This window comes from Epargyreus clarus, unplaced genomic scaffold, assembly GCF_041222505.1.
Source record: "Epargyreus clarus isolate Ecla_fem2 unplaced genomic scaffold, WU_Ecla_fem_2.2 ptg000019l, whole genome shotgun sequence".
Taxonomy (NCBI): domain Eukaryota; kingdom Metazoa; phylum Arthropoda; class Insecta; order Lepidoptera; family Hesperiidae; genus Epargyreus; species Epargyreus clarus.
In genome coordinates, this window is record NW_027332227.1 from 9,340,129 (window position 1) to 9,363,788 (window position 23,660).

The following is a 23,660-nucleotide window of genomic DNA, read 5'->3' on the forward strand; positions in this document are numbered from 1 at the left end:
ATATTATAAGTCAGTCTCTGAGGATAGCCTGTAAAATCTCCACAGTCACAAAGTTAAAGTGGTACCGAAGATTAGTTTAAAATGAAACGAGTTTCTAACTTCTAATATTTGACGTGAAATATTAAAAATCGGCCAAGTGCGAGTCGGAAGCACACACAAATGTGTCTATACCGTGGTTATGTATTTATATAATTATGAACCATTATTATTATAACGTTAAGCGAAAAAGCTTAAAACACCAGAATCCCTGTTTCTTATGTTGACTAATTCTAATAACATATGCCTAATTTGATTTTATTATTTGTTGTTATTGCAACCGTTGTAATAGGGGTCTGTAAAAATCCCACATGTCTGTTACGGTTCAAGAGACACACATACTTGTATAGATATAGAATTTGTTTGCAATATAACCTCAGTACTGTACCCAAAGGGTACTAGCAGAACCCTAAAAATAACAATGAAAATTCCACAAAAACATTTTAATGAAATATTATTCTACATTTAAATAGACCTTGACCAAAGTGTCGCTGACTTTTAAATCTTCTTCAGTTAATAACAGTTTAAAACAGTGATACAGTGGCCAAAGGGCAGGCGGCCTTTTTCATGCAAATTGATCCCGTCCCTCTAATAATTCCGATTCAAACGAGTGAAAGTGAAGTCTTTGATCTTTTCAGAACAGAGCGCGATATATTTACGCATGTTTACTACATATTCGTATAACCTTCAATATGCAGTGTCCGCTCAGAGTTATAACTTTCTTCCCTTTGTGACGAAACAGACTTTAAATCCACTCGATTGACAGCAGGCTTACAAAATTAAGATATTCAATTACAATATTTTTCTTGTCACGCGTATGTATTGACACCCACACACGCGTCCCATCAGCATGCGCATCCCACGTTGGGACACGCGTGTCGCTCCCCCACGCGTGTACCAAGCCCACGCGTGCTGTTTTGTATACTCTCGCTTCATACGCACACGTACAGGTCGCGAGGAGCATTCAGCGTGCTAATGATGTGTGTCGTTAACATGCGTGGCAAGATAAGCAACACAGTTTGTCAACACACAACAACCACGGTGACTAGGTCTTTTATAAAAAATATTTTTATCCGGTCGTGGATGACTGTCTCCTCTAAAAGTTGCGCTGGCCAGCACTATCATGGACGCTTTACCTATCAAATCAAAGCATGAAGAAACGATTTAATACTTTTTTAAATTCCTCTTTTTGTACAAATACCCTTTCACTTGAAAATAAAATAAATTGTACCGAAAGTCCTAATCCCAGGACTATTAGGATTATTCCACGGCAATTTGATGAAAAGTCTATTTTGAACTAATAGAAAAAATGTAGTTATATCAGCTTTTTTTCGATTAGACGACAGCATACAAACGCACGTAATTGTTATGAAGTCATAAATAGAAAATTCAATTCACAATCTCATTATAGACGGAATTTTGAACTTTTGTTCAATTTAGTATCCCGACAATTCTATTTGTAGTAACAATTTTGAACATTTGTGTTTTAATGAATTTTAAAACTTTAAAATTACACATAGCCCGGTTTATTGTATAAAATATTTCACAATTAATTACATTGAGTACATTGTTGGGGTTGGTCCGTAGCAATCTCATTAAAACTTCTATACCTTCCTCAAGTTTAGTATTACTGTACTCGTCGACCGATTACTTTGTCGTCTCAACGTATACATTTTGAAAATTCAATTAAATCAAAAGTATGAAACTGTATTAATAACAGATATTATTCCGAAAGTAAGTGGTAATTATACGAAAATTTTATAACAATATAAATGTGTTTTTTTAGAACCCAGTATCTTAAAATATTACTCAAGTTTTAAAGAGATGTTTAAATTTGAAATTGATGTCTATTTTTATTTCAATTCCAATTGCGGATATCCTTCATTAGATCCTTTTATCAAAACGGATATAATTTATGTGAGTACATACGTACCTACACTATTTGATATCATACTTCTGCTAAACTTAGTATTTGACGATATCTACTTTCCTATCAATATATTTTTTTCTCTATAGAAAACATATACAAAATTTCGAAGTATTAACTTTATTGTTTAGCGCCCGTAGCGAACACGTTACTGGAACATTCTAATATGTTATGTGTATATTGTATATACGTATTTGACCTCGTACAATACCATCATCATCATCATCAACAACCCATTACTGTCCCACTGCTGGGCACGGGTCTCCTCTCATAATGAGAAGGATTAGGCCATAGTCCACCGCGCTGGCCAAGTGCAAAGATATATCCTATGTTAATTCTCAAAAATAGGCTACCCATATTACTTTACCTTACCTTCCTTGCTTATTTAAACTACGTGCATTCCGAAGCATTTCCGGAGGGAACATTTACCATATACCGCACATATAAGTGAATCAAAAATCAAGTAAGAGAGTTCAATCTGTAACACACAATAATTTTCATTTCAAAATATATTATAGGATCCTGCACTTTTCTAATAAAAATAAAGTGCGCAATACAAGTTACTTACTTCATTTAATTTTGGATACTGAAAATAAAAAAGAATTCTTAGCGTTACCTTCGTCTTTGTCATTGTTTCAGGGTGAAATGGGAAAGGCAATTAAATCACAGAATCAATTTACGCAATAAATGTACCAAGAAAATTTGTACCAATTCGAGCGTATAAATTAAAAATGTTCTATCAAGGGAGACACATCGAGTAAGAAATAAATGAGAAAGTCACAAATGAAATTTGTATTATGTAGGCATTGATAGCGTAGTGGTGTGAAACTCGGTCACTGAAAAAGAGGGTTCGAGGTTTGATTCACAGATCACCTCTGATTGTCCAGCTTAATGAGTATAAAAAATTACTTCTCACGTTTAAAGGGTGAAGGAAAGAATTCTGACTCTATACGTCTAAGAGTTCTTTAAAAGAATTCAAGGGAGAGTAAAGTATGCAATCCATAATTGGCCACGGTGGATTATGTCTTAAACTCTTATTCTGAGACCCGCGCTCAGCAGTGGGATTGGAAATTGTTGTTGTGGGAAAGGGAACAGATGTTTTGTACACCAAGAGCCTTATTCAAACTGAAAAGTAATTAATTAACTAATGGACACTCTATTCGAATGAACCATATGTCGCTAATTAATTTGTTCAGCAGCCACTACCTTTTAAAAATAAAATTGTGCGATTTTTCAATATTTTACTGGAAAATGTTTATAAATTATTATTGAAAGTTAAAGCAGTATAGTCACCTTGCCACCCCCTCGCCTGTTTCTCCTAAATGTGATGTGAAGAACTCCTAATGTGAAGCAATTCTGCGTTTTGATGGAAGGGTGTGGATGTCGGCTGTCTGATATATAAGGCAACCATTTTAGTCCTTAAGAGTTGCAACGTGTATGTGGTAGGCTTCCGGAAGAACTCCTGTTCTGTATGAAAGTAGTTACAGATGTCGAACCCTCTGTGATCCGGCAGCAACACCGCCGCATCTATTTCTGGGTAATAATAGCAGTGTAAAGCGCTTCTGTATTCTGATTTGAAGGATTTTTTTTATAATATAGGAGTAGCAGACTAGCATGCAGTCCACCTGATGGTAAGTGACTTCTGCCACCCATGGACATCTGTAATTAACCCCAGATAAGATTAGATATTCCTACCTGAGGTCGGCCACAGATTCGCCACTACCCCAGAGGACTAAGCTGGAACGCCTCGGAAAAGGATATCTCCCTTACCACACCCTTCAAAACGGAACACAGCAGCGCTTAACACTGCTGTTATTAGACAGAAATAGGTGTGGTGGTGGTGCCGCCGGAGTAGAACCACAAAGGGTTCTACCACCTTCAATGATGTGATAATGGAGATAATTTTCCTAGGTTTTTTAACTCAGATAAGAATCTAATCTTATCGGGGGTTGACTACATTTGTTCGTAGATGGCAGTAGTCACTTACCATCAGGTGGCTGCAGGCTCGCTAAATCTCTACCATAAAAAAATAAAATGTATACCAATAGTAAGAAATAAATATTACATTTATTTTTCATTTTAACAACCAAGTAGTTAGGTACATTACTTCTAACCAAACTGCTTCGAAGTGCAGTATTATGCATTTTTGCACTTGCTAAACAAAATTTGTACCGAACTTTTGTCAGCAAAATGAACAGTAACCTCATTGTCATGTGCGGTGACCGGTGTGTTTGTTAAACGATTTTATTAATTAAAATCGTTATAATGTGGTTTTATTTATGTAAATTGTGAATTGCGTTGATTTCCGTGACTGTATTTCAATACAAACATACGTGAGTAACATTTTCAGTTCATTTTTAGTACGTTGAGTTGTTAGTGCAATTTTAAATCGTTTTATATGTATACAATGAAAGTAATTTATGCGATAGCGACTTATACACTAAGTTTATAGACGAAAATGAAAACTAAATATTTTATTTGAAATCCGCGTTTAAGTACTCAGAAGGGTTATTAAACTACGTATCTAATTCATAAATTATAATTGGATTAATTCTAAGTAATGGCCGATGAAAATTAACCATCTTGGTCTACGTGTAGAAATTACGCCGCACTTTCTTCAAAAGGCATCATTTTATTTTCATGCCTAAGTTTACAGGCATTATAAGAAAGAGACGATGCTCATTAGACATTTTTACATAGACCTTTCGATAGTTACACGTTTAGCTACAAAGGCAATTTGCTAGTTAACTTATTGCTCAATAGACATTTTGGGTACTTCGACAATTTGCTACGTAGGTACGACGCATAAGTAATTGCTGTTATAAATATTTTATTGCTCATCACATAAACATCTCAAAGAAACCTCTGAAGTAACTAACCTTAATAAAAATACTATTATTTACAAAGCTAATGTTACATTTGGATATTTACAATAATAATATGGTAAATTCTAGTATAAAAAGGTGATGCTATACCAAAACATATTGGACGTGGATAACAGAGATAATGGGATAGTAAAGTATGAAACACGAGTAAGCTGTTATATAGGGTTGTCATCTACTTCATTCAATGATTCCAATATTTTAAGTGATTGAAGACACTGCTTAGATTTTTTTAATTTGGATGAATCCAGTGTTATACATGCTATTAATATTTTTCTTAGTGACTCAGCCAGGTGAAAATAAAAACATAAAATCATTTCCACTTTGTATATCTTATATATAAAATTCTCGTGCACAATGTTAGTTACCGTACTCCTCCGAAACGGCTTTACCGATTTTCACCAAATTTTATATGCATATTCAGTAGGTCTGAGAATCGGGTACTATCTATTTTTCATACACCTAAGTGATAAGGGTTGTTCACTTAACATTTTTTTTATTTATATGGCAACACAACGTTTGCCGGGTCAGCCTAGTAATGATATATGATTTCAGGTATGTAACAAAACTACGTAATCTGTAACTAACACTAAAACATGGTGTTGACTGTTCATTGACCACAGTTTTACCACTACAAATCGGTTTCTGTGTTTTTTATTATTATTTTAAAGGAAATTATTTTTAATGAAATTTTCATTTTGATTCATGTAAAAACGTAGGTACCTGTTATAATATCGATAATAAAATAAAATATTTAGGTAAAAATAATTAAAAAAGAATCACCAAGTAAAAACCTAAGAAGTTTATAAGCAGTTACTGTAAAGTTCTACTGTAAACCTCTGGTTCCACCATCAGATTGATTCCAAGGTACCAAATTATTAATGTCATCCAAACTGTATATAAGTACAAAGATTTATTTGTATACGTCACGAAGTAGCTTAAAATTGACTTTCAAAATTATTTTTTTATAAGATAGCAGTAGCAAGCGAACATGCAGACCATCTGATAGTGCTACTGCCGCCCATACACATCTAAAATCAACCCCAAGTAAAACTAGAGTTCAACCTGAAGTCGACCACAGATACGTTGCTATCCCGGAGGACAAAGTGGGAATGCCAGGGTAAGTATGTCTCCTTTACCATACCGTTGAAGGCAGCGCTGCTGTTAACAGAAATAGGTGTGAAAGTGTTCCTTCGGAGTAAAATCATCTTAACCCCATCAAAAGATTTATTTGCATTATTCGTTACGTGAAGCTAATAAAAGCGTGTTAAAGAGATTCAACCCTGAACAACGCTACCTACTGAGAACGTCGCATGGTCTGATTATTACGAACGTAATAAGCGTTATTGTTCTATCGTCTTAGCAATAACAGTCACATTGTTTTTTTATTAAATATTGATGTCCAGTTGGATAAGCACTTTGTTATAGCTTCTTAGGAATATGTTTGCGTATTACATATTTTTCTATAATATACGTTATAAATACATAAAAAAGGTTTTAGAAACGTATGTGTCTATGCAAGGACCATAGACAGCTGAAAGAGCCAGTACGCTTCGACCAGAAAGGTACCACCGCCACTTGCAGTAGCGTGATGCAGTACTTTAATTTCGGTTAATGTGACCTGGAGGCCTACCACCATCTTTTAAAAACCATCATAGTTCAGGAAAGTTTTATTTCCTCCTTAAAACAGTAAAATCTTCAGTCATACACAGTTGAACAAACTTAAACCCTTTTTATTTTTTTGCTTATCCATTGTATAAACCAACTGAAATTATCATATTTTGGTTAAAAAGTTAAATTTCCTGAAAAAAAGGAAAAGTATGATTAAAACAATATTGTTTTAAGAGATGATAGTAACCTGACATACTTGACCATCGGGAATTGAAACGCATGTGGGCAGCTTCATTAAGAACCTGTTCTATATGAAGATTTTCATTAGTATGCGTGGAGATCTTTAAAAAATAATAAAGTGTGTAAAGTCTACCAAGACGTGCTTAGTCAGTGGGGTGAACTATGCATGACCTAATCATTCGATCTAAGAGGAGCTCATGGCCCAGTACACCAGGGGTAACGGCGTGCATGAACGGCACTTACCATCAGTACCCTTACCAAGAGTTTTTACGTTTCGACAAATATGACAGTTTTGGTATTTGTTTACGTATTGGCCCATAGGATTTTCTAGTTCGGACACAATCCGCTAGGGACGCTGATTGAAATTTGAATGGGCAAATACGTAAACAAATACTAAAACAGTCATATTTGTCGAAACGTAAAAACTCCTGGTAAGGGTACAGGTGGCAGTCCACCTCGTTTGCTACACGCTGAAATTAATATTTCCAAAATCGTTTCGTTATTACGAGTAACATTTGTAAAATACTTTCAGATAATGGCGGACAACCCAACACAGAAAAATACTGAACTCAGTCAACTCGGCCTTCCTCCAATGGAATTGGCAGAGACAAACAGGAATGGTAATATATTACATTTAAATATTATATATCTGCTTCAGAATATAATCCTTTTATCCTAATATAACCGATAAATTAGAAATTCATGATTCCATTTATCATAATAAAAGTAACTAATGGCGTATTTCTAACAAATTGAATTTGAACCGAGTAATTTGACTATTTGATAATAAGTGATGTCTATGACACACAAAATGTATTCAAAATAAATAACAAATTAAAATCATAAGTAATATGGGGAAGGATGTGTTGCTCCCCCAGTAATATATAATTTAGTAGCAAAATCATAACTTGTAAGTTAGTAGAACAATCTTGTAGAGTTACATTACATGTTCCGGCAAAAAGTTGTGATGTTCATAATTTTTAAACTTTTCCAATTTCTCCAGAACCTAATATTTAGTTCAAAGTACTTTTTAAATAAACATGTATTTATCTAAATACTCTTAAAGCTAATGGCTGTTTGGCTACCCTCTTTATCATACTTTTATAGAGTTTATAATTTATGGATACGACTTTTATTGCCACTAGACGCCTAATAAAATGTCGATAAATATTAAATTTAGGTTATGTTTTTGAAGCTATTATGTGAATAGCTCTGGTGCTTAAATTATAAATGAAAAACATTATAAATGATTTATCACTTTATGACTTAACTGTACGTGAAGTTGTTGTATATCATTGTGGTAAAGTCGATTCTTTATAATATTGAAGTTGCAATCAAACATATAGTCCAACTGATGGTAAGTGAATAAAAAAATTAAGATAAGATGCGATGCTACCCCTAAGGAATAAGTTAGAATACCTCGGATAAGAATGCCATTCGTTCATTTATAGTGTAATCAAACTAAAACTTATTCTTGTTTCAGATCGTACTATTAATTTTAAATGTCTCAATCCCATGATACATAAAACAATGGTAATGCTTTTATTACTCATGTCTTTACTTGGGATTTACATATTTATATTAAATTGGTTACAATGTGATGGTATGTATAAACTAATTTAATTTTAATAAATAATGTTTATTTTGAAAAATTTGAAATAATTTATATTAATATTCCGAATATTTTGAAATTTATTCGCTTTATCACACTACACTGGTTTAGCTAATCAACCATTTATTTTATAACTAATTTTATTTCATAATTAATTTAAATTTCAGACGGTATTAAAAATACAGAAATTATTTTAGTGACAGGATCGAATGAACCAGAAAATATAAGTGTTGTAGAAGATAAGATAAAAATATTTTTTCGATTAAGTAATCAAACTGTACATAATTTATCCGAAGTTAAACGATCGAAAAGAAATTCAGTTTCAGAAACGGTAAATGAGAACAAACATGAAGTTAATATGGTTAAATTAAAAAGTAATGATATAGAAAAGACTAAAAGAATAATACTGGAGCATGACCTATTATGTAACAGTCATAATGAAGGTTGTAAAAATCTCATCATGAAACTTAAATCTCTAACAGAGAGCTCATCTTCTAAACAACAAGAAGAAATTCCATCGGATAAGGATACGAAATATAATATTTTTGACTACAATCATGACGATGTCGTTCCTTCTGGGTTATATAAGAGAGAAACATATTCGCAACAAAATGAGAGGAATAGTTTTCAAGAGCCAAGCCAATATAGATTTCTCTTTGGCAATAAGAAGTTTAAGCCCTCGCATCCCGTTTCATATTCCCAGGAGATGCCTTCAATTCAAACTCACGACGGTTGTCCTCATGGTAAACTATATTTTAGAAACTTACAACAATGTTTCTTGAATATCACTTTAGTTTCAATATTATTGCTTACTTTTTATCTAATTCAAATCATTTTTTTTAATTCAAATTTGGTTCTTTACAGAGCACTTTTTGAATGTCAATAAATTGAATTTTCTTCTCGTTTACTTTTTGTTCTGTCATATTAAATCGTGATAACTTATTGAAATTGTTTTAGGTGTTTATGAAGTTCCAAATATAGAATACAATCATCCTTTACCTCACTACCAATACCCACGGTAAGTACAAGATGAGGTGTCGAAATAATTTGATATCGTACAAATAAGGTTTACAATTTTATTTTTTGTTTATTTACAGACAACTTGTACCTGATCCATATACCGATTATCTTCAAAATCCTTACGATGTATCAGATGCAACGAACAAACAAAAGCTACATCCACAAGATATAGAAATTGCTATGAGCCTTCTTCAGGAAAAGTATAATTAAATTTAGTATTTAATATTTTACTCATAGAATAAAAAATACTACAAAATCACTTAATGAATATACTGGAACATAGATCATACGTGAAATAAATACGCAACGTAAAATAGATATATATAATTCGTCAACTACTTAAAAAGGTGAATGTAAATAACCTCAATACAACAACCCCAGTTAACATATCACTTTTCTTACAGATCCAATGTTTCTGAGAACAAAAGTTCAAACGTAACAATAAGGGAAGTAGAATGCCCATTAGGGAGTATATCCTGTGACAATGGCGACGCTTGTATCAAAGAAAATCAATGGTGTGACGGAAACGTGGACTGTGATGACGTAAGCGACGAAGCGACATGTGGCTGTAAGTCTAGAGTGGACAAGGCACGGATTTGTGATTCGTACTACGATTGCCCTTTTGGAGAAGACGAAATGGAGTGTCATGGTAATATTAGCAACATTAATTACTTTGCTCAACAAAGAAAAATATATTGCTGTCTTTATAATAAGTTCAGGATTTAAGATGAAGAATTTAAAAATAGTGTTTCTTAAAATGCTACCTGACAAAACAGTTGTAATATAATTATTTATTACTCAAAACCGAATCGGCTTATTAACATTATGTTAGGTGGTCACCTGATATAATATTATGCAAGTAATTATGTATAGGATAGGAGTAAAACTTAAACAGATTGTAGGTATATGTGTCTCTACCCCTAAATTTTAATTGCACCCAAAAATTATGTTTCCTATACAGGTTGCGGTAAAAACATGTTCAGCTGTGGAGATCTAGACCTGAACTCACGTGGAACTTGCTTCAGTAAAGACCAGAGATGCAATAACGTTGTAGATTGCCCCAACCAGAGAGATGAGCTCGAATGCAGTATGCTAGCACCAAGTCTTCATAAAAAGCCTGTAAGTCCATAAATCAAATTCTGAGACATATATTTTATCAATTGCTCAGATCACGGTACTCTTGGAATATTAAAAAATCTTGAACATTCTAGAAAATTCTAATTGAATAAATTGTGAATGTTCCACTTGTAAGAATAAGAAGTAAGTTGAGTAAAAAGCCAAGTCGTGTATTTCTCAAACAGTAAAAATAAAGTTTTTTCACGAGAAAGTTTTAAGACATTAAAAGAAATCTTTTGGCGCGACACGATGAATACTGAATATTATTTTAATACAATAATTATAATTATATTGTAGATATTATCTTCTTCAATTCAATTTATTTTTTTCTTTTGTTTCTTTTTCATTTAACTTGTATGTACTCTACACCTTTAATAAAATTATAGTGGGTTAAGCTAGCCCCTTATACGTTTTGTTGTATTTTAACTGTATAAATGTACTACATTTGGAGTTCAATAAATATGAAAATATAATGAATTCGCCATTCTTCGACATTTGTAACAAACTCTATATAAAACAGGGGGTTTTAACTGAAGCAGATCATAAATGCGTTGGCAATCCTGAGGTCAGTGCAACTTACTATTTAAGTCAGCCGTCATCTATATTGAAAAAAGTTATTTGCGCCATATCCAATCATAACAGATACAATTTATGTCTCGTTCAATCGCAGTTGTTTGCTGTTTCCAACACCGAAGGGTATTTGCACAGAAATTTTAAAGGGACCTGGTACGCAGTATGTGAGAACCCTTACTTATGGGCACACGATGCTTGTCGACGTGAAGTAGGCCTCGTAATAGGGTAAGTTATCTGTAAAAATACTTAAGCTTAATCATATCATAACCAAATTATTTATAATAGTTTTAATATAAAGTGGTAATTAATGACTATAATTTACTCTACTGGATTCACTCATGTCATGTTAAAATGTAATGCCACTCCCGCACGCCTAGCGTTTGCCGCAAAATTCAAATCTCTGCAAACAGTTGGCTTAATTCTCGTAGTTCATGCTAGCGAACCTACACAAACCAACAAAAACACTATCCACACATTTGAATTTGTAACGGTTTGGCAAACGTGCGGATACGGCATAACAATATAATAATATTTACAGGCCACCTCGTATACAGTATGTGCCAATAGATCCATTAGTCAAAGTCAACTACCTAAATACATCACCGGGAGGTTTGATACGTATGACAAATTCATGCAATAATTCGGCTGCCTACGTCATTTGCTCAGACGTTCCCTGTGGAACCAGAGTCCTCACAAAAGCCCAGCTCATACACGAGGTAAATAAGAAAGAAGAACACATCATTTAAATTTTCGTTAAAGTCATTTAAATTTAGATAAAAATAATCACACTTAGTATTTTTTTTATAAAACCGGCAACTAAAATCGACACCATAAATTTGGCTAGTAATGTATGAACATAACCAGATACAATACAAAATGTTTATGATACGTAGCCAATCATTATTTTATCGTATTTTCCTTGTTTTGTATTAGTTTCTTTTTGAAATAAGTATTACCTTTTTAAAAAAACACTAAAAAGTCATAACTTTACATAAATACACACACGCTTTTTTATCAACAGAATGCTGAAATCGAAAGCCAACTATTTGGTCGAAACAAACGATTCTTCGTACAAAGACCATATCCATACAACTTTTACTTCAGAAATCGTTCCAAAAGATCTAATACGAAAAACTATATTCACGTCAATGACGTCAGAAAGAAGAGAACAGAAAGCAGAGTGGTTGGTGGAAAACCAAGTCAACCAGCAGCTTGGCCGTGGATGATAGCTTTGTATCGAGATGGATCCTTCCATTGTGGTGGTGTTGTTATTTCACATAATTGGATAATGTCAGCGGCGCATTGTGTTCATAAGTAAGTTTGGTATTATTCAACTGTAACTTATCAATATATTGTTTTTGTTAAAACTTGGTAACACAGTAACAAGGCATTTGGAAATATTTTAAATCATCCGTTACCAAGACTGTATCAAATTATTTTTGGCTTTCTAACATAAATAAATTCATGATTGACGATCCAATTCCTCTTTTATTTATTAAGGACAATATCATTATTAACACTGTAGATGTTATGAACGAAGTCTATGAATAATATTGTCGTAAATAAATATACTGTATGTCCAGATTCTGGGAGCATTACTACGAAGTGCAAGTTGGAATGCTTCGAAGATTTTCGTTTTCTCCACAAGAACAAAACCATCGAGTTACCCACATTATCGTCAACAAAAACTATAATCGTCAAGACATGAAAAACGATCTATCACTGTTAAAAGTATTTCCAGCTTTACAATTTAGTAGATGGGTTAGACCAATCTGCTTACCGGGATCCACAACTGCTGGTCCTGATTGGATGTGGGGACCAGCCCCTGATACCATGTGCACTGCTGTGGGATGGGGAGCAACTGTTGAACATGGCCCAGATCGTAAGATATATAATGCAATATTTATAAAATAACATTTCACAGTTACACAGAAGCCATTATGTTTTTATTATTATTACAGCTGATCATATGCGCGAAGTGAATGTGCCTATTTGGGAGCATTGTAAACATCGCGAAGATTTAGCTGGAAAAGAAATATGTGCAGGCTTTGTTGAAGGCGGTCGGGATGCGTGCCAGGTAACATCTCATAATATAAATTCTATTCCCGTTTTATTTGTTTGAACAATATTTATATCTCCATAGTATTCCTTTAAGGAACATTTATCTTTCATAAAAGACCTGTTGTAAATTTATAAAATTGTTCATATTGCTTGAACACTTGCTTGGCCAAACATTAATGATTATGAAGTAAATACATACAAACATGAGTATTGATATTCTATATCTTTTATCTCATCGAACCAAAGGTTAGCTCTGTAGATCCACACAATTATGTTGGGATAAATATTCGGATAAATACCTACTTCTATTGTTGTGTACCACTTCACGTTTTTCTACGTAGCCCCCGTGATAGAAAAGTTTAAATATTCCTTATTATTCCTAATCACCAAATATCTTAACCAGAACAGAGCAGCACTAGGACTAACTAAAAGATGTAAATTAAAATTACGACGATTATAGTTTCTGTCGCACTTAATCTACAGCAAATAATAATATTTTAGGGTGATAGCGGAGGGCCTCTCTTATGCAGAAACCCTAAAAACTCACAACAATGGTATATAGCAGGGATAGTAAGTCACGGCGATGGCTGCGCTCGTAAAAACGAGCCTGGTGTATATACTCGAGTCAGCATCTTCGTAAAATGGATACTGTATCATATCAGTAGGTATTTTAAAAAGTTTTGCACAAAAATATTTTTAATAAAGCTATTCTAATATTTGATCTCAAATAATTATTGCAGATTCAAGATCCTTGCCAGTTATTCAACCCAAACAAGAATGTCCAGGATTTAGATGTAAATCTGGAATATTTAGATGTCTACCCAAGAAAAGAATGTGTGATAAAGTTATAGATTGCTTGGACGGGGAAGATGAGTTGAACTGTGATTTTCAAAGTCCACATGTTACAACAGAAAACTTACGACCAACATCTACAATTTTATTGCCACCAATAAATGACTTGTTAAGAGAGGTAGACAATCCTACGATTACTGAGATACACAAAAACAAAGATGAAGTAACTACGACCTCAAATCCTACAGTAGCTATGCATGCTGAAAAAACTGAGTTAGATACCGAAAAAATGTTAGTTGCGGAAAATAAAAACAAAGAAAATACAAAAGAGCATGGTCTTTTAGAAGATGAAAAGTATAATACAGATTTCACAACATCAAAGGCTTGGCAAGTCACAGATTCTAAGATCGAAGATGATTTTAAACATGCATCTACAATCGAAATTTCGATTTTAAATGAGTCGGATGAAGGAGTTACAGAGTCTTCGGAAACTATAACGTCAAATCCGATAAAAATAAGTACAAGTGAAGAGTTAGACACACAAGAGTCTTATTCGGTTAAATCAATAAAAGGTCCAGGTTCAATGTCATTTATATCTGATACAACGACACATGTAGAAAATGATCAGGAAAAACAATTTGAATTTACTGATACCACACCAACCCTTGACTCATCAAGTATCCAAGGTACTACTGAAGTAAATTTATTCGAAAGCACAATAACTACCGTAAATAGACATAACGACCTTAAATCGGCAAACAGTTTAATAATTGAAAAAGAAGTCGATGAAAACCAAAATATTAACATCGACATGGAACCGAATACTGAATCGAATCAACGAATTATTACATTCCTACCTATTGATGATACAAATAACAATCCAAGTAACAATATTATCGAAAGCACGACCCAAATTCCTAGTACAGAAAATACATTAGAAGTGACAAAAGAAGTAAACTTTGATGCTAACCGTGAATTAATTAAAGAAATTGTCAAGTCTGATTTACAGTCAGCAAATATTAGGAAAAAACATAAAACCCCCGATGAATTTCAATGTCAACGGTAAAAAAAATGTTTTAAACCTGCTATTGGATTTAATGACGGAATTAAATGTCCTGTTATATTTCTAATATATCATTTCAGTATTCTTCAAACTGTGCCTTATGTAAATCGATGTGATCGCAAGGCTGATTGTGAGGATGGTACTGATGAATTTGATTGCACATGCATTGATTACTTGACAACATTTGACAATACACTCATATGTGACGGAAACTTTGATTGCTCTGAGGGTGAAGACGAAAACGATTGTTGTAAGTATATGTAAATAAATATGGAGGTGAGTATAATTTCCTTGAATTACTTTAACTGACATGTATTTACAGTTGGGTGTGATGAAGATTATTTCCTATGCAAGCAAAGTCAAGTGTGCTTACCTTCCAAGCATGTATGTGACGGTATACAACAATGTCCTAGAGGAGAAGATGAATTCGATTGCTGTAAGTAGAAATTCGTTCATAATGATTTAACAATACGAACATTCGATATTGTTCGCATAGAGAAATATAGCCAATTCTTTATGTTTTAGATGCTCTCACGAATGGCATGGAGATAGAGTATGACTTTGACGGTAGACCTAAAATTAATTTGGAAGGTTTTCTTACAAAGAAAAATGATGATAACTGGCATATTATTTGTGAAGATAATCTGACTGTTCGTCAGCAAAAGGAAGCTGCTACACACATATGCAGATACTTAGGTTTCAGGTAATTTTAACGGGCTATTTTTTAATTTGCTACATTATCACCCATGTCTTAAAACTTAGATTTTTTTTAAACTGTGAATACATTTTTAACACGCTTTTTTATATTTGTAGTGTAAGCATTTAATAGAATTAAATTTCGTTATATTGTCATCACTTACATAAAACTTGTTACAGTTCAGCCAACCGGTACATTGTAAAATACGTTAATATTAAAGAGAACAATTTATTGGAAGGACCATCAGAAAACGTCAAAAGAAAAAGAAGTATTGAAAATAGAGCACAAGTAAAATTTGCTTACAAAAGTGTTAGTAACAATGAAACACCAAGAAATGTAGAAATCAAGGAACCCGAAATCCTTAAAGAGCAGTGTGTTCCTAATATAACAAAAATTTGCATGTCTTTATACGTGTTCTGTGAATCTGCACTTTTTACTGATTTCGATATTGAACAACAAAATATTCGCAGTTCAAAAACTGCTGTTGATTCTATGAAAATGTGGCCCTGGATCGCTAAGATATTTGTTGACGGTGATTATAAATGTACTGGAGTTTTATTAGACGTATCTTGGGTTCTGATAAGTAATTCCTGCCTCAGAGATGTCAAGTTAGTAAGTTTTATTAGTCAAACATTTTAAGTATCTATAAAACTTTAACATTTTTAAATCACATTTCCTTTTTGTTTTAGATTTTCTCAAAACCACATCATTGTATTACTTGGATCTCACAAAACATTAATTTCTACGAGAGGTCCTTATGAACAAATCTTTAAAGTAGATTATAAAAAATATTTATATCACAATCACGTCATTCTTCTGCATTTAAGAGGGAACGTTAAATATTCAAAAATGGTAAAGCCAATGGTTTTAACTTCAATGTAAGTATCTACAGAACAACACTATTATTATTGTGTCGGTAAATAGAATTGACAGTTGTGTTACCGGAGTCAAGCTACGTCAAGTAAAGACTCTGCCACCATTAAATATTGATTCATTTGGAGTTCAATTAGAATTACACGAATTCAGCTTTTTAAAATATTATTTATTTTACAGTACCGATCAACAAAATCACGAAAATGCAACATGCATTGCAATCGGACAAAACGACAATAATCAATCAATAGGAGTATTTTTAAAAGAAACGAATGAAAATTGCGATTCACGACATCGATGTTTCGTTCGTCAATCAAATTCAAGTGTTTGTCAAGTAAGATGAGGTGCATTTGAGTCATAATATTATAGGAAAGAAACATCTTATTAAGGAGAGTTATGTTTATTATTTTTGTTTTAGAGAGAAACGGTCAAACGCGAATGGTTTGGAATAATAAGTTGTCATTCAGTTAATGGATGGTATCCTGCTGCCTCTTTCATGGATGACAGAGGTGAATGCGGTATTGGTGACCGCATAAATGGTACTGGTATAGGAAATATCAAGTCTGAAATGAAATACACAGGTAGAATTATTATTATTGTGCGCTTTTTTCGATGATTATTACTTATTAAAGAACATACTAGTTTTCTATAAATCCTGAATATAATGTGTAAGTATAGATAAAATTTATAACTCTTATTCGGCTCCATTAGAGACGGAAATTGAAGGCAGATCTTCACAAATCTTCAAGTGAGGCATGATAAGTATTAGCATACGACCATAATCTTCAAATTCTTCTAAATCATGATAGAAAATAATCTCAATTTTATTTGCAGGCCAAGCCAACGATACAGAAAACTATTTATTTTATAATTGCGAAGGTATTAGGTGTAGTCGAGGTAGATGTGTAAAGATGACTCAACTGTGTGACGGTATCACAGACTGTGAAGATGGAGTAGACGAATCTACAGTAGCATGTGATAAAAAGAATCTAGTCTGCTCTGAAGATCCATATGATCATGGATGTGGTAAGATATTTTTACACATATTAGGTAAACTAAAGTATTTTAATTATTTTTACTGTGTTTTTAATTTACAGGCAAATTTTATAGGATTAGTAGACGACCATGCAGTCCACCTCATGGTTAGTGGCTACTGCCGCTCGTGGACATCTGTAATCAACCCCAGATATGATTAGATATTCCTACCTGAAGTTAGCCACAACTGCGCCGCTACTTTAGAACGAAGCTGGAATGTGAAAAAGTACGTCTCCCTCACCACACACTTTAAACCAAAACACAACAGCGCTTAACGCTGTTGTCATGAGGCGGTGGTGCCGCCGGAGTAGAACCACAAAGTGCTCTACCACCCTCAAAGAAAGAGTTAGAACAGAATGATTATTTTTGTGAGATTATTTTCTTTGCATCCTTCAGAATGTCCCGTGGGCAAGTTAAAGTGTCGCAATGGCCGCTGCATATCTAAAGAGCTATTTAAAGATGGCCGAGATGACTGCGAGGATGGCACTGATGAACCTGGTCAGATCGTTTGCGCGGAATATCTTAGCAGGGTAATGCCTTCCAGAATCTGTGACGGTATTCTACACTGTCATGACAGAAGTGACGAAGACCCGTCCTTTTGCAAGTGTTTTGCCAAGAGAGCTTATAAGTAAGTGTAATAAATATAAGCAGTATTTCAAATTTAATGTCAAAGTTAACATCTCAACCTTTAAGATTTATCTTATATATAAAATTCTTGTGTCACAATGTTAGTTACCGTACTCCTCTGAAACGGCTTTACCGATTTTCACTAAATTTTATATGCATTTTCAGTAGGTCTGAGAATCGGCTACTATCTATTTTTCATACCCTTAAGTGATAAGGGTTGTTCACCCATTTTTTTTATTTATATGGCAACACAACGTTTGCCGGGTCAGCTAGTAATATATAAAATATTTTTCGTTCTAAAATACAATGACGATGATAAATTGTCAAAACAGAATTTAACAAAGTATATTTATAATTGCCTCATGGAGAGGAAGTTATTTTACGAATAATAACATATCAAATATGGCTCTTACAATGTTAATTAAAATAGCAAGAGTTAATTTTCTAATGTTATGCTAAATAACATCCTAAGGTTGTCTGGAAGAGATCGCTGTTTTAGCGATAAGGCCGCCTTTTGTATATGTTATGTTTTTGTTTTGTGTTCTTTTTTTGGGTACAATAAAGAATATTATTATTATTATTATTATTTAATATATTAATAATAATTTATATAGATGCAGGAAGAGTTCATCTATCAACGATTACTGTGTGGCCAACGATATGGTATGTGACGGTGTTCGTGATTGTCCTCATGGAGAAGATGAGCAGACTTGTATTGGATTAAGTGCACCTCAAGGGACCCCGTAAGTCTACTTTTCAAAATTGAATGATTTCCTTACTAATGTCTATACATATTAATAGCTGTATTTAAACAAAGCATATATATATGTATATATATTGTCGACTTACCTTAGTTCGTATCCATTTTTTTGTCTACTTGTTTGTATGTACTATGTACCAAAGCTGCTTTTGATTTTATTTCAATTATAATTTTGCGGATATAAGACTTCCCAAACAAGAAATGGCATTTATGCGCAGAAATAATCACAATAAAACTTTCTTGGTAAGCATTTTACCGACTCATTCACAATTTCACTTAATTCTCAAATTAATTTTGTATTTTACTTACCTGTTTTATGAAATATTCTCAAAAGCACCACAACATTAATGCTTGGAAAGATGTTAAGGAACTCACCGTAAATTCCATTTCCGTCCTCGTAATTCCGCTTTTCTTGCCACCTTTGCGTACCTAGTACCTGCTAGGAATGTTACGGATTTGAAATTACGGATCTGGATGTGGATACGGATTTGGTAAAAAAAATGGTTACGGAAATGGAATTACTTCAGATAAGTCGATAGTCAGGGATAGTTTCGGCTGCGATAGATAGATTTTGAAGGAATTGTGATAGGAAATAAAGTACAAACAAGTTTATTTATTTATTGCACCTCAAAAAGAAAGATACAAAAAGGCAAACTTAATGCCTGATGGCATTATCTGCCAGTCAATCCTGGGTTGATGGAGAAAATGGCGGAAGGTGTAAATTACATACATAGAATGATGATTTGATTTATTTGTGAATTAACTGTACAATGTCAACTTGCTCTCATGTAAACGCTCTTATCCAAAATTATTAGAAGCTTTAATATCGGATTCGGTCATGGCTTATGAAATATTTTTTCGGATATCTCGTAGCTTCGGTTACGGTTACGGTGCTCCATTACATCCCTAGACCTACGTTCTTGAATATTAGAAACTTTAATATCGGATTCGGTCATGGCTTAGGAAATATTTTTTCGGATATCCTATAGTTTTTGTTACGTTCATGAATAATAGAAAATTTTATATCGGGTTCGCTCATGGCTTAGGAAATATTTTTTCGGATATCCTATAGTTTTGGTTACGGTTACGGAGCTCCGTAACATCCCTAAACCTACGTGCATGAATAATTCTGAACCCGTAGTGAAAAGGGTAACTTTGACACTATCATTATGAATTCTTACTTTCTACAGTGTAGTTTAAAAGGACTTAAGGAAAGTAAGGCTTAAGTAAATAGAAATATGTATAAAGCAAGAGGGTTGAAAAACAACAACAAATCTTTAGCCTTGATTAATATTTTAATAGCTATTTTATTAAAAGTGAATTCATGAATCGCACTTGAAATATTAATGGGAATTTTACTTTAAGAGAACTGCAAACATAATGACATCTATTAACATTGATTATAGATATTCTATAAGATGTTTTAATGTAATATCGATGAGTTTTTAAATACCACAAATCCTAAACTGATAATATCTGAAGTTTTACGTGAAATACATTTTTTTGTTTTAGTAATCTTATATAATCTATAATTTTAATGAAGTGAAAATAATTAATGAAACATTCTATTTAATATACGGCTTCATTTACTTACATAAAAATATTTTAATGATCAATTTATGCAACAATTAATATATGCAATTGTCAACCACACTTTTTTCCAGACTTTTTACAATAATAATGACATCAAAAACATTAAACTAAAATAATATAAAAAAGAGAATCAAATAATATAACTATATTTTAAATTAAATATAAAAAGCTACATCTAAATTGCTGCCCCTGGGATGAGTTCCCAGAATGCTGGCAAATTCCCTCGTTGGATAGCGAGACTAATTCGCTAATTGTCAACCAAACAACAATAAATCATTTTCAGGTATGGAACGGGCAAAGTGCTAATTCGGTCCCACGGCGTGTGGTCTACAAAGTGCTATGCGACGCAGAACCACACTAAATTCGAGCTCGAGGCGATCTGCAGAGAACTTGGCTTCATAAGCGGCCATGCGAAGCAGCTTCCTGCTTCGAAATCGATAACGCATCCTCACAATAGCATCCTCGTAGACACATTCAGTGACGTGCTTCTGAACAATAACACGCTTATCAAGCTTAGGAACACACACGTTCCTATAGCGAAAGCAATTGTTCTCGAGAATTTGGAGAATTGTTACCCAGTTTATATAGAATGCCTTTAGCATTCTATTCTTTGTTTTATTCGAAGTAATAAAGTTATTATTTAAGCTTGTACGGCTTTTATTTTATGTTTTGTTAATAAATTTTAAACATCAAAAGTATAGAATTATGTAAGAAATTAATATCCAATTTATCTATGTATAAATAGTCAAATAATATATATAGTAACAAATAGTCAAAGATTGTATAGTTTTATACCTTTTCAGTTTTGTATAGGTATCAGTCAAATTTCTTTAGTATTATCAAAAAAACGGAAAAAGAATTAATAGTAATTAAATAATAACGGCATAACATAATATTATATTATTGTTAACAGCAAAGCCACTACTGCCATCTTGTGAACAGATTCGCCAACTTACACGACATAAGACCAAGCGTTGAGCCAGGAAATTTATTGAGAGGAGTTTGGTGTAGCTTCTTATTAAATTAATTCTTATTTTTTTCATAGATGGCGCTCTACAAATATATTAAGTTTTATGTCATAAGTAAACAAAAATACTGTCGTTTATTATAGTCAGTAATAATTGTTATTCACGTTAACATTCTGTGTAACTGAAAATGATAAAGGTGGTAAAATCTTTGTAATAAATTCCGGAAGCCCCACCGCTACACTTATTTCTGCGGTTACATCAGTGTTAAGTGCTGTTGTATTCCGCTTTGAACTGTGTGGTAGGGAGACCTACTTATCCAAGGCGTCCCAATTTAGTCCTTTAGGATTTTTTTATAATATAGGAGTAGCAGACGAGCATGCAGGCCACCTGATGGTAAGTGGCTACTGCCGCCCATGGACATCTGTAATCAACCCCAGATAGGATTAGATATTCCTACCTGAGGTCGGCCACAGATGTGCCGCTACCCCTGAGGACTAAGCTGGAACGCCTCGGAAAAGTCTGTCTCCCTTGAAGGGTGTGGCCCTTCAAAACGGAACGAAGCAGCGCCTAACACTGCTGCTATTAGGTAGAAATAGGTGTGACGTTGGTGCCGCTGGAGTCGAACCACAAAGGGTTCTACCACCTTCAATCTTATTTGACTTGGTTACAGATGTCCGTGAACGGCAGTGGCCACTTACCATCGGAAAGACAAATGGTCATTTGCTACCGCCGTGTTATAAAAAAGTATGAATAAAATTAAGCATGTATTTCGCATGTTTTCGCAACAAGTAAAAAAATATTATATTATAAAAAATATCATACACGTAATTAATCAAACAAGATAACTCTATCGAGACGCACCTAATGTATCGATTAATTTACTAACTGAACATTTAATCTATTGTGATTCACACATTTACTTAGCATTAGAAAAGAATGATACATCTTAAATGGAATGAGGAATTTTATTTATAAAATAAAACGTATATTAGATAAAACATTTTATCCAAAACTTGATTCGGTGCGAATATCTAATGAAATAATATTACGAGTACCATAAAATGTTATAAAACTTTATTTGCATGTATGTCCATCCTCTCATTTAATTATGTTGCTCACATGTTTTGTCATCTTATATTTGTCTGTTTGTTTTATGTATTAAGTACTATATGTATTAATACATATGTACCCTTAATGTTACAGGATGTTTACCGGAATAAATGTTTCTTTCTTTATATTAGGTCCAAATATGTATATGACAACAAAATTAATTTGCCAGTATAAGTATGCTCTACAAAGGAGCGTATATTTTGTTTAGTACTTTGGCTGTTCTCGTGCTTATTATGAGTGACTGATGATATTCGATGACCTACCATCAAAGTAATATATAAATTAGGATATGACCGTCTGTACCGTAATCTTTGATGTGACTGTATGAATTTTTGCAAGTAATGACAGAAACGTCAAATACGAAAATCAGAATTTATTCCGTTTTATTCCTTTTGGTATTCTGGTCAGGTATACTAACTAACCGTTTAGTATTAAATGTATTTTGATTTTTAATAAAGCGAAGTCATTTAAAAACCTTGTATAAATTATAAAAAAGAGAATATTATACTAACGACAGTATTTATAGTAATGGATGGAATTGTTAAAATAATAACAATTAATTACATTTAAAAATGAATAACAATTAATTATATTTTAATAAAAATAACTACAAAAGGAAGTCTAAAAAGGACCAAAATAATTCACATTAAAATAACACGTGTTGCGATAAATAAATTTTGTCATTGAAACATAAAAATTTATTGCTCATAATACATGCATTGTATATTTAAGCAAAATAAGATAAATTATGTAGGACACCGCGACAAACATGAATTTTAATTATACTTATTATGAACACAATAATTTGAAACCTCATAAATTGACACAAATGTCTAGAAATTAAAAAATAGTGCCACATTTAGATACTCGCAAGCAATCCGCCGAGTAACTTGCCGAACAATGACAAGTATGTATGCGCACGATTACAAGAGCGATATCCTTCGCTTTTGGAGAGAATCGCGTAGGTTATTTACTCGTATTCATGCGTTTTCGTCTGTATTCGTCGAGTATCTAAACCTGGCATAAAAGTAAACAAAAAAGCCTAAATGTTATCTCAAGTATCA

The 23,660-nt window shown here is 33.1% G+C and overlaps 1 protein-coding gene across 1 annotated transcript; it reads left to right on the forward strand.

The window, feature by feature from the left end:
• Window positions 1–7,234: 7,234 nt before the first annotated feature.
• Window positions 7,235–21,165, forward strand: ndl (serine protease nudel). The gene is made up of 25 exons (XM_073083990.1): window positions 7,235–7,316; window positions 8,180–8,299; window positions 8,476–9,051; window positions 9,266–9,326; window positions 9,406–9,528; window positions 9,733–9,977; window positions 10,290–10,447; window positions 11,115–11,242; window positions 11,556–11,733; window positions 12,039–12,331; window positions 12,601–12,899; window positions 12,979–13,094; window positions 13,580–13,739; window positions 13,819–14,932; window positions 15,014–15,183; window positions 15,256–15,369; window positions 15,459–15,636; window positions 15,810–16,238; window positions 16,320–16,508; window positions 16,684–16,837; window positions 16,922–17,084; window positions 17,338–17,529; window positions 17,935–18,166; window positions 18,780–18,908; window positions 20,802–21,165. The coding sequence occupies exons 1-25, from the start codon at window positions 7,289–7,291 to the stop codon at window positions 21,115–21,117; spliced, it is 5,865 nt and encodes a 1,954-aa protein (XP_072940091.1). The 5' UTR covers window positions 7,235–7,288; the 3' UTR covers window positions 21,118–21,165.
• The last annotated feature ends 2,495 nt before the right edge of the window (window positions 21,166–23,660 follow it).

Bases quoted from the DNA above. Each gene is read 5' to 3' on its own strand.
- ndl (XM_073083990.1), top strand. From the start codon at position 7,289: ATGGAATTGGCAGAGACAAACAGGAATG. The intron at 9,052-9,265 runs GTAAACTATATT...AAATTGTTTTAG, and splicing joins TCACGACGGTTGTCCTCATG to GTGTTTATGAAGTTCCAAAT. The intron at 15,370-15,458 runs GTAAGTAGAAAT...TTTATGTTTTAG, and splicing joins AGAAGATGAATTCGATTGCT to ATGCTCTCACGAATGGCATG.